This window comes from Mesitornis unicolor, unplaced genomic scaffold (assembly GCF_000695765.1).
Source record: "Mesitornis unicolor isolate BGI_N332 unplaced genomic scaffold, ASM69576v1 scaffold20560, whole genome shotgun sequence".
Lineage (NCBI taxonomy): Eukaryota > Metazoa > Chordata > Aves > Mesitornithiformes > Mesitornithidae > Mesitornis > Mesitornis unicolor.
Window position 1 is genome coordinate 5152 of NW_010156557.1, and position 11900 is coordinate 17051.

General features: G+C 43.4%; 1 protein-coding gene across 1 annotated transcript; it reads left to right on the top strand.

The window, feature by feature from the left end:
- Positions 1 to 4: 4 nt before the first annotated feature.
- Positions 5 to 2795, top strand: FZD3 (frizzled class receptor 3; the record flags this gene model as incomplete). Its single annotated transcript, XM_010193674.1, has 2 exons — positions 5 to 201; positions 1720 to 2795. Coding segments are annotated over 2 exons (1273 nt in total), but the record flags the coding sequence as incomplete, so codon positions are not given.
- Positions 2796 to 11900: the final 9105 nt, after the last annotated feature.

Here is an 11900-nt window from a genome sequence, read left to right on the forward strand (position 1 = left end):
CCAGCCGTTCCATCCGATGGTGAATTTGGAGTGCTCCAGAGATTTTCGACCGTTCCTTTGTGCCCTCTACGCTCCCGTCTGCATGGAGTACGGCCGCGTCACGCTCCCCTGTCGCAGGCTCTGTCAGAGAGCGTACAGCGAGTGCTCCAAACTCATGGAGATGTTTGGGGTCTCTTGGCCTGAGGATATGGAGTGCACCAGGTGAACAAATCTGGGGGTTTTGGGTTGGGTTTTTTTCCCAAATCCCAGGATAAAGTTTTAATATAGAATCACTGGAAGTGTTGGGTTGGAAGGGACCTTTACAGCTCATCCAGTCCAACCCTGCAGTAGCAGGGACATTGGTACCAGATCAGGTTGCTCACAGCCCCATCAAGCCTGGCCTTGAAGATCTCCAGGGATGGGGCCTGCACCACCTCTCTGGGCAACCTGTGCCACTGATCTACAGATCACTGATAGGATCTATAATAATCTAATATAATCTAGGATGTTTTATGATCTGAAGCAGACATTTTAAATATGTTCCATTACAAGTGCCTGTATTTTCCCTTCCATTTGTGTAGCAGCTTGTTTCCTGGGGTGGAAACTGAGTTCATGTTTCTATCATCTGGCCAAGAGATAAATTGAAAATTTCTGTGGGCAGTTACTGTAAACTGCATATGCAGATTCTGAAACGAATTAATATACCCATCGACTTTTCTTCTTCTTTGTCATTTATGCTGACCTGGTTTTGTCTGCTATACCAAAGTTTAATAGGTGATACTGCCATAAATTTCTCTGAGAGTCGGGTAAAATTACATTTGCTAGAGGTTAATAGTCTCTTTTTCTGAAGAGGGAGCTGGCTGGTTTTGATGAGTGCATAAAATGTCCAAGCTCTGTTTTCAGAGCATCTACCTCTTGTGGAGCTTGTGTGCAAGGAGATGTTTTCAGCTTTACTTTACACAAATACCATCGAATACTTTTCTGTAAAGTATTTGATGATGCCCCAGTCTATTTGAAACAGAATATACATGAAAATGAAAACAATATCAATATATAATGATACATATTGAAAACAATGCTGGTGCTATTGTGCCAGCAAATGATTTGTGGCAGAGGAATGGGCACATTCAGTTTATTCTGTACTTACCGAGGTGATAACACCCAGCAGAGGGATGAACTGGCCGGGTACATGGAGAATCACCCCAATCTCTCCTCCAAAACTTCAGACTGCACCTCCAGTCAGAGCTTTACTTAATTACAGAAATATCTTCATCATAATTTCAATTTACCACTGCTAGGATAATCAGTGGATTTTTAGTCTATCTCACGGTCCTGTCTGGTAGCAGCTGGTACAGTTGCCTAGAGAACGGTTTTAAATTGTTCTTATAAAATCGTGATTCCCTGGGAGCAATGTCTCAGTGTACAGTGAACCTAAATTTAGACACTTCCTGAGATGGATTTTCTATGCTTACCTTTATGCTTAAAGACTCAATGGACCCGTTATCCATGTATTTCTCTGGCTTATTTTTAAACGTATTTGATAGTTTCAACATCCACTGCCTTCTGGGACAACAAGTTCTAGAGTTTGTTTGAACACAGTGCAGTATTTCACGGCTTACCTGTTATTTGAAATGTATTTGGTTTTGCTCCAGTTAATAAATAAAAAGTCAGACATATAAGTAATGTTACTAGTCTCTGCAAAGTATATTTGTTATAAATAATCCTTTTCTTCCTTTGTAGATTCCCAGACTGTGATGAGCCATATCCTCGTCTTGTTGACCTCAATCTAGTTGGGGAGCCCACAGAAGAGACCCCAGTGGCGGTGCAGAGGGACTATGGTTTTTGGTGTCCTCGGGAGTTGAAAATAGACCCTGATCTGGGTTACTCTTTCCTGAGGGTACGGGACTGTTCCCCTCCTTGCCCAAATATGTACTTTCGGCGTGAAGAGCTCTCCTTCGCTCGCTACTTCATCGGAGTCATCTCCATCGTCTGCCTTTCTGCTACCTTGTTTACCTTTCTAACATTTCTGATCGATGTCACAAGATTTCGCTACCCAGAAAGACCAATCATCTTTTACGCTGTCTGTTACATGATGGTGTCCTTAATTTTCTTCATCGGCTTTCTGCTTGAAGACCGAGTCGCGTGTAACGCATCCAGCCCTGCCCAGTACAAGGCTTCCACGGTGACTCAGGGCTCCCACAACAAAGCTTGCACCATGCTCTTCATGGTTCTCTATTTCTTCACCATGGCCGGCAGCGTCTGGTGGGTCATTCTCACCATCACCTGGTTCTTGGCGGCTGTGCCCAAATGGGGCAGCGAAGCGATCGAGAAGAAAGCGTTGCTCTTCCACGCCAGCGCCTGGGGCATCCCGGGAACTTTAACCATCATCCTCTTAGCCATGAATAAAATCGAAGGTGACAATATTAGCGGCGTGTGTTTTGTTGGCCTCTATGACGTGGATGCGTTGAGATACTTTGTACTTGCACCTCTCTGCCTCTATGTTGTGGTCGGAGTTTCCCTTCTGCTCGCTGGCATCATCTCTCTCAATCGGGTTCGCATTGAAATCCCGTTAGAAAAAGAGAACCAGGACAAGCTGGTGAAGTTCATGATCCGGATTGGCGTGTTCAGCGTGCTGTACCTCGTGCCGCTGTTGGTTGTAATTGGCTGCTATTTCTATGAGCAGGCTTATCGAGGTGTGTGGGAGACGACGTGGATTCAGGAGCGCTGCAGGGAATATCACATCCCGTGTCCCTATCAGGTGAGGAAACCAGTGCGACGTATTCAGGAGCGCAGAAAATGGATAATGAGGGGATATGGTAAGATTTGCTTGTCGTGCCTAACTGGAAGTGCTGCTATTCCTACAAGGGAAGGTTCATGCCATGCTCAAATTATTTGGATAATGCGTTGGGCCCTCTGGAAAACTGGGTATTATTGGAAAATCGGAGGCTTGCATCAGCTGCTTGGTGTTTTTTGTGGAGTTTATGGGCTGTATGGGACTTAGACAGTATATAAAGATGCTATTTTAAACCAACTTCAAGAGCAGGACATAATGAGTTTATTTTTGGTCATTAGAGGCGTGTTAGAAGTTTAGCTCTGAAGGAATTTTGGCATTTAAACTGAGTTGTCATCAGCCCGATTACTGCTTTTTCCAGTTTTTGTTGTTCATCTGTAACAGTTTTGTTGCCTTGATTAGCCTGGAGGATCTGTGCTCATTTTAGAGCAGTCTATGCATGTGTCAAAACCGTCTATATACAATCTCACTTGAAGTGTCTTCGGCAGAAAACAGAGCTTACAGCTCATCAGTGTTGTTATTTCAAGAGAAATTACACCTACCTGCTCGATTTAATTGAGTTCTTCCAGGAACAGAAGCCTCTAGGGCAGTAGATGCCAAACTGTCCACTCTTTATCTCAGTTCTATGCTGGTGTAGTTGCAAGGAAATTATTGTAAGTATTAATGACTTGAAGCCTACTTTCCTTTATGGAGCCAAAGTGGCCAATTGGTTTTGAAATCACAGAATCACAGAATCGCTCGGTTGGAAAAGCCCTCTGAGATCATCACGTCCAACCGTTCCTGTCTACCCCCTAAACCATATCCCTAAGTACCTCATCTACCCGCTCTTTAAATCCATCCAGGGATGGTGACTCCACCACCTCCCTGGGCAGCCTGTGCCAGCTTCTGACGACCCTCTCAGTAAAGAACTTCCTCCTTATCTCTAACCTGAACCTCCCTTGGCACAGCTTGGTGCCGTTTCCCCTTGTTCTATCCCCCATCACCTGGGAGAAGAGCCCAGCACCCACCTCTCTCCAAGCTCCCTTGAGGCAGTTGGAGGTGGTGATGAGATCTCCCCATAGATAATTTCTGCAGCTTATTTGAAAGTTATTTCATTTCAAGAAGGTTGTCCAGCAAGCATCTGTTATATAGCTGCACATACAGGGGTGTGGAAAAAAAAAGGGAGTATTTTGGCTCTTAAGCAGTTAAAACAGCAGCTGGATCATCAAAGCTCACATTTTAATGCCATAACATCTCACTTAAAGGTTTGGCTTTGTTGATATAGCTTGATAATAATCCTTTTATTACCTATTAACCGTTTTATTGTTTTCTCTGGTAGGTTTTATTAGGGTGTGGCTCTTCCCTCCCATCCAATGTGCGAGCATTTTTATTGCAGGAAATATCTGTGGGTGGGTGTGTGCTGTTTCGTTTGCTTGATTGACTCTTCACTGCTGCAGGTTTGAATGCGTTAAAACCTTATAAAGAGAAAGAAAAGAGGGAGTTTTCTCTCAGTTAATTTCAAATACCCGCCATAAGCCAGTCTAAACTGTGTATATCCATCTCTAAAATTAAAAGAATATTACGCTTTCGGAATGTTGAACAAAAACTGCTTTAAACCTTGAAACTTCTGATGTGGAAGGACTAAAACCCTGGCCAGTGGAATAACGAAAACAGGGAGTGAAATGCTCTCAGATCTCTGGAAAACCGTTAACGTAAGGGCTCAGCGGGAGCCAAAAGAACAATAAAGGTTTCATTCACATCAAATTGGGTTGAAGGACCCGCAGACCCTAGGGGCTATTAGAAAGGTTTTTCTTCTAACCCATCCTTTCTTCTTTTTCCTTAAACTAAACTTGCTTCCCCAATTAAACTATCCAGACTTATAATTGAAACAGATTTCCAAAGCTGTGGGGAAAAAGAAGTTTATCCTTAGATCATGCTAGTAAAAGATATTGTTAAATTAGGGGGAAATGTAAAGCTTTGTGGACAGTTATTGCAAAATAAGACCATGTTTTTTTCTAAGCCTGGATGTTATTCAACTCCAGCTATTTGAATATCAGTGTCTGAGGTCAGACTGTCCTAAGTTGAGAGCTGGAGTTGATTCCACATAGGTTTTATGTGTAAAGCTCACAGAGGGCTGTGGTAGTTGTAATTTGCTGCCCGCATAGGCACGCTTTTTCCACCACCAGCAAATCTATGGTTAAAAATTCGTGAGTCCCTTTAACCGTTGCATCATTGCTGCCATCAGAGGATGATGCCTCAGTAACTCAGTTCCAAAAATTGCTAAAGGGGGGGAGTTGGGGTATGCAGCTGCAAAGGGCATCCCTCCCTGCATCCCTCATGCAGGAGAGACCATGTTCATCATTTCCTGCAGAGTCCAGGGCAGCTGGTGTTCAAGTGAAAAATATCATTGTATTGCTTTGACTACCTAAAAAGGGTAAATAGTCCTTGGAGGACCCCAAAATTCAGGCATCAAGATATTTTTGTGCTACAATCTTGATTTCTGGCTACCTGGATGTTTCCTGGGTTGACCTGGCTGTGTATCAGTTTGGTCATTTGTCAGATTTTGGAGGCAGATGTTGCTTTCCTCATGAAATAACACCTTTATTTTGCCACAAAGACAGGAAATCAGTATCCCGGTATTTCCTCTCTTTGAGGAGTGCAGGGCAAGATGGAGCTCACGTACCTTGTGAGCCATCAGAAGTTGAGTGAATGTTGTTTCCTTGAGTCTTTTAGTAAGGAAAACCCAACTACTGCATGGAGAGGTGAGGTTTATTTGCAGTATATACAATACGTTGAATATGATTAAGAAATTCAGTTGCACATTCCCCATTATAAGGGAAATGCCTTGGTTCTGTGGATGTCAAACAGGCAACTCAGGGAGTTCTGGTTTGTATCAGCCTGGATAAATCTCTTAATTTAATTAAAAATACCAGAGTTGCTGTATCAGAGCATCCTTCTTGCAATGTGAATAATGGCAAATTGACTGAGATGTTCCCAGCAGTAATGAGTTTTATTGTTTCTGATGCTAGAACTATTTGCAGTAATTGCACTGATGTAATCTATTTCCAGTCACTATTTCTGCTCTGTGAAATATCTGCTCAAAACAACCTAAAACGCCTTAACCCATCCACCTCCGTTTTCACCGAGTTCGGGACATCTTTCTTTCTCTGGAGGGGGATGAGCAGTGCCTTGTAATCTACTTTCACCACAATAATATTCAAGTGAGGAGCTGAATTTTATGTTGGTATCCCGCTTTTGCTTCATTGCCTTAAAAAAGGAATTTGTGCTTGGCCTCGAAAAATGGATGAATGTTTTTGTGGGAAACGAAATTAATTTTCGCCGGCTATAGAACCTGGTACCCAATCATAAACGTGGCGTTTGAACTGAGCTGCGTGCATTACATGTTCTTCGGCTCAGATTTCTATCTCATATATAATCTTTATTATATGAGAGTATGGAGCAGTCTTACATCAAGGTAAAATGCAGAAATGAAGGGAAAAAAGCAGGGAACCGCGGCACAATCCAATCATAAAATGCAATCATCTCTTTTGCTGTGGTTGAAAATGCACCTCTTTCAACTCCTGCTCCTGCTCCTGTTTGTAGCAGAGGTGGCTCTACCAGTGTCGTAAATGAGATCCTGCATGCTCCCATTGCTGTTCATCATCATCTCTTTAATAATTCTACTATTCTTAATGAGTTTTTGGTGCTGGCTTGACTTTGTAGTCTGCAGTCTTGACCTGATGCTTAGCTTTCTTTGACTTTTTCTTCTCTTACTTTGCAATTTCTACCCGTGTGTGTTGACAGCACATGTTGTGCTACAGCGACTAATTCGGATTAAGTGGTGCACTGGGATAACATTTTGGCAGTCCCTCTACAGAGGCACAGAATGGCTCAGGTTAAAAGGACCTCAGGAAATGGGGTGGTCCAACCCCTCTGCTCAAGCAGGGTCACCCAGGACCAGTCCAGTCCATGTCCAGTCCACGTCCACTCAGGTTTTGAATTCCTGTTGCCATAAAATCTTTATTCCTCATGGAAGTAATGAAGGTGATCAACCTTGGGGTGACCTGCCCCAATCTATGAAAATACATCTCAAAATTGGGATGAATTTGGCTACGAAGTGAAATAGATACTTGGTAAAGTCTTGTTGCCAAAGCTGGTTTTAATGGGCTTTTCTCTTATGAAATGTAGGAATTCAGATGCTTGATACAGATTTTCTAGCCCTGAGAGACACAGAGGTCTACAGAAACATTCAGAATTGGAAAAATCTCTGGATTCAAAGAGCTTGGTGCCAACTTGCTGAGATGAAGGTGGTGCTCCCCACTTACAGTTTGGATATTGTTTAGAGGAACGGGAGCAGATGTGGGTAGGACGTTTGATTTACCATTGGTGGGGAAAGCCTGACAGCAAGGTGAGTTTAGCAAATTGCAAACTCTGGTTTTGTATTGGAAATTCTCTGTTATTTCTCATCGGGAACTGATTAGGAAATGAGCTTTGGGCTTGACTTTATATAAAGCAGTGGAATTTCAGAGATAACAATGATGGAAATGTATTAGAATGAGAACAACATGAAAACCAGGAACAGCCACCAAGAGCAGCGTTCATTTACCTGATTTCAGATGTCTCCATCTGAGCCAGGCATCCAAGCCTCCTTTTCCAGCTGAAGCAGAGAAATGGGCATTTCCATAGTGATTCAGATGAATTACAGCCTGACTTAATTTGTTATCATGTTGAAGAGGTCACATTTGCTTTTATTGCATTTTTTTTACGTGTTTGTTTGCTCATTTTTGAAGAAAGGACGTAAATAAGACCACAGTACCTGGAAGGATATAGGCTTGCATTTGGGAATCCCATGGACAGCTAATTTGGCTTTGCTAAACATCATATAAATGGGCTTCAACTGCCGATGGAGACGACTTTTTCCGCAAGAAAAATGCTCACAACACAACTATTTTCGCAAATATAATTTTAACCGAGTTCTCGAAGCAGTTCCTCTGCTTCTCTCTTTAAATCTTTCCTATTTTCCTTCTGATCTTTGCTTTAAAAAAATTAAAACTGCCTTGGCATTTTTAATAACTAGTAAAAGCAATGCTGTGAGATGGTGTAATACCCAATATCATTCCTGTTGGCAAAAAACCATCCAGTTTAGCCAGTTTTTCCTCACTCCCTGTATGAGGCCCCAGTTAGGGATGGCAAATGGGTTTTTACTGAAGGTGGGAGCTCTCACCCACTCACTTCTGTTCATTCGGTGTCGGCTGGAGAAAAGAGGATTTATTGTGGTTACCCAAGATACCAAAAGCCCAAATGGAAAGAATGTTGTGTTAGTGGTATTTTGTGTTTGTCCGTGGCAGTTTGATGTATCCAGCACAGCCCCAAAAGTACAGGCTTGCCAATATATTTGTGTTAATATAGAGATTTTACTGCATTACGGATGATTTTAAGGCATCTCATCATTCCTACTTCAAAATGAAGAAGAAGCCGAAATGAAGAAATGAAGCCTTGTGGCTAGAAGAGCCACAAGGATGGGGAGGGCTCTGGAGAACAAGCCTGATGAGGAGCGGCTGAGGGAACTGGGCTTGTTGAGCCTGGAGAAGAGAAGGCTGAGGGGAGACCTCAGCACCACCTCCAACTGCCTCAAGGGAGGTTGTGGAGAGGTGGGTGCTGGGCTCTTCTCCCAGGTGATGGGGGATAGAACAAGGGGAAACGGCACCAAGCTGTGCCAAGGGAGGTTCAGGTTAGAGATAAGGAGGAAGTTCTTTACTGCGAGGGTCGTCAGAAGCTGGCACAGGCTGCCCAGGGAGGTGGTGGAGTCACCATCCCTGGATGTGTTTAAAGAGTGGGTAGACGAGGTACTTAAGGATATGGTTTAGGGGGTAGACAGGAGCGGTTGGACGTGATGATCTCAGAGGGCTTTTCCAGCCAAGTGATTCTGTGTGATTCTGTGATTCTGTGATTCTGTGTGTGTGAAAATCAAATGGGGCAGAAGCAGAAGTTTCAGCTCAGGTTTTGCAGCTACACCTCTTCGTTTCTCCCCCATCCTCAAAAAAAACCAGAAGAAAAGCAAATAAAACCTTATTTAATACAAATATAACTTATTTTTACAGTATTTTTGCCACCCAAATCATTGAATGTACTGCAGAAAATGGAATTTTTGTGGCGGCCGGGCTGTCCCGCGTGCGCTGGAGAAACCCTTTTGGAGCAGGCTGCCTTTTCCCATGGCTGCGTGCGGGTGAAGCGTAACCCCCGTTGACACGGCCTTTCTTTTCATGCACAAGTGCTCGGGAACAATCGCACACGCGGACCGGAGGGAAGAAAAGACGGGGCTTGCAAACCGTCTTGCCGAAAATAGGAGCCAAAAGTCATTTTTAAGACACAGAGCCTGCGTTTTTGGGGTGCCGATCCGGTTGGGATGGAGTTTCCCAATTTTTATTGGCAGCAATATATGGAATTTTCCAGGTTTTTTTGCCATTTTCTCTGCTAATCGGGGGGTGTTGCCGCTGTCTTTTTAACTACAAAATGTCTCGGCTGTTTTACCATCTGTGGGGCTTCCGAAACGTGTGGGGGAGCGCTCAGAGGGGAAAAAGAAAAGGGGCTTTGTTAGGAAATGTCTTAGCACCGTTTGTGCGTGGCACAGGCATAAAGAGAATATGTTTCAAGATGTCTGTACAGCTACGTTTCTCCTCCCCTCTCTTTTTTCAGTAGTTACTGTTTAGAATTCCTTGCAGAAGAGGTCACGGATTTGCTTACATCTGCCCTGAGGAGCTGCTCCTTGTTGAATGTAATTACCCTGTCCTAAAAACACCAATTACGCAGGTGGAGATTAAAATATATTTCCCATATTGCTCAGGAGAGACTGAGCAGATTGGAATTAGGAGTTCAGGTGCTTAGAATAAAGAAGATACTCAAGGAATTCAGTTCTGGGCCCCTCACTAGAAGAAGGATGTTGAGATTCTGGAGCGTGTTCAGAGAAGAGCCACAAGGATGGGGAGGGCTCTGGAGAACAAGCCTGATGAGGAGCGGCTGAGGGAACTGGGCTTGTTTAGCCTGGAGAAGAGAAGGCTGAGGGGAGACCTCAGCACCACCTCCAACTGCCTCAAGGGAGCTTGGAGAGAGGTGGGTGCTGGGCTCTTCTCCCAGGTGATGGGGGATAGAACAAGGGGAAACGGCACCAAGCTGTGCCAAGGGAGGTTCAGGTTAGAGAGAAGGAGGAAGTTCTTTACTGAGAGGGTCGTCAGAAGCTGGCACAGGCTGCCCAGGGAGGTGGTGGAGTCCCCATCCCTGGATGTATTTAAAGAGCGGGTAGATGAGGTACTTAAGGATATGGTTTAGTGGGTAGACAGGAACGGTTGGACGTGATGATCTCAGAGGGCTTTTCCAGCCGAGCGATTCTGTGATTCTGTGAGGTGATCGCTCACAGTTCCCCTTTCAGCATTGGTAAAATCAGCCCTCGCACATCCAGGACTCAGATAAACCCGACATAGGATGTAATCTCTTCCCTCATCTCACCTTGCAATTTCCACTCAATTAACATCTCGAGTGATTCATTTCCTTCGTTTCTGCCTGGATTTTTTAATTGGATTGAGCTGGAGACCAAGGGAAATGTTGATTTCTCACCCATCATCTCCAGGCAGGTTGGTTTGTACCCAAGTAGGACTCCTCAAGGTCATCTTCTTTTATTTCCTTTCTTTTCATGCAGTTATTCAGTGTATTCATTTATTTTGCAGAATGTGCCTCGCCAAAGGAGGTCAGATCTTGCTAGTTCTGAGTTATCCATTCTCTTTTTAATAAGCAAGCGTTATACTCAGAAGAGCCTTTAACTCTGATTATTAGGGAAGCTCTCTTTTCCCACCGGCTCTTGTAATTGCTCTTAAAATAGCAACAAAAACTAACTAAGGAGGCCTGATTTCTCTGGTCTTGAAGCGCAGAAGCACAAGGTACAATTTGGGGGGGGAATACGGCACTTTTGTGCATTTATTCCTAGCGATTTCAGAGTATTGCTATTATTTTCTATGAAAAGGTAACCAATACTTGCACATATCGAGTTTGATTTTTCTTTTGCATTCTTCGTACGAACAAATAGCCTTCTATTAGTTATTTTTTTCTTCAATAATTACCCCATTTGCTAGAAAAGTGACTGCAGACGGTGCAGTGTCTCATCCCTTCATGTGCAGAGCTTTGCTTTCCCCTTGAGCTGAGCCTGCTCAACAATCAGATCCAACCTCAGAGTTCAACCGAGGAATGTAAAAATCCTATTTTATATCTATAAGTAAGGATCTTTTTAGTCAAAAAAATCCCCTATATTTGAGTTCTCTAAAGAGCTGGGTTCTTCACATGTTTTCTGTGAACGCTTTATATCTCAGTAACACAGTTACATTTTTACTTGTGGGTTTTCTAAATGTATTTTTCCTCTTTTCATAGAGTTTCTGAAGTCATTATGTATAATCTTTAATGCTGAATAACGTTTAAATGTCTGTTGTGCTCAAAAACCCCAAGCCCAGTGCTTATTTCTCCTTTTCACTATGGAAGAGTCAAACTGTGAGCACAAAAGTGATGAACTGATGAGCACCAAAACTGCTGAGCTGTGACCTCTTCCAGGGTGCAGAACATTCACAGATCAATGTTTCAATTCTTGACCAGATGGTGTTGTTCTTTGCGTTTGAACTTTGGGCTTTCTTCTTCTAAAACTGGGTTACTGTAGTGGTTTAAGAGCTCGGGTTCGGTGTGTGAAGAAACTTGCATTTCTAGTCCTGAAGCAGAGAGAACCAAGAGGAGTTTTCAGCAGAAATAGAGCGTTAATAACTCTTGTTGTTATATGTGAGTGAATTATAGCCTTGTATTTATTTGAGAACAGCTGAGGCTGGAAAGGACCCGTGGAGATCGTCTTGTCAAGGGGGGTCACCTACAGCAGATGGTTCATGGCCATTTCCAGCCAAATTTGGGCTGTCTCCACGGGCAGCCGCTCCACAACCTGTTCCCCTGTTCACAGTCATCGCCTTTACTATTTTACAACTATTATTACAGGGTTTTTTTCTACCATTTTCTCAATTGCTGTAACAACCCTGACACCAAATTACATTTCAGGTTCAGCTGAACTGATTTCTTTAATTATCAAAGAACGTGAATGATCATAAATTGGGGAATGACCGATTAGAGA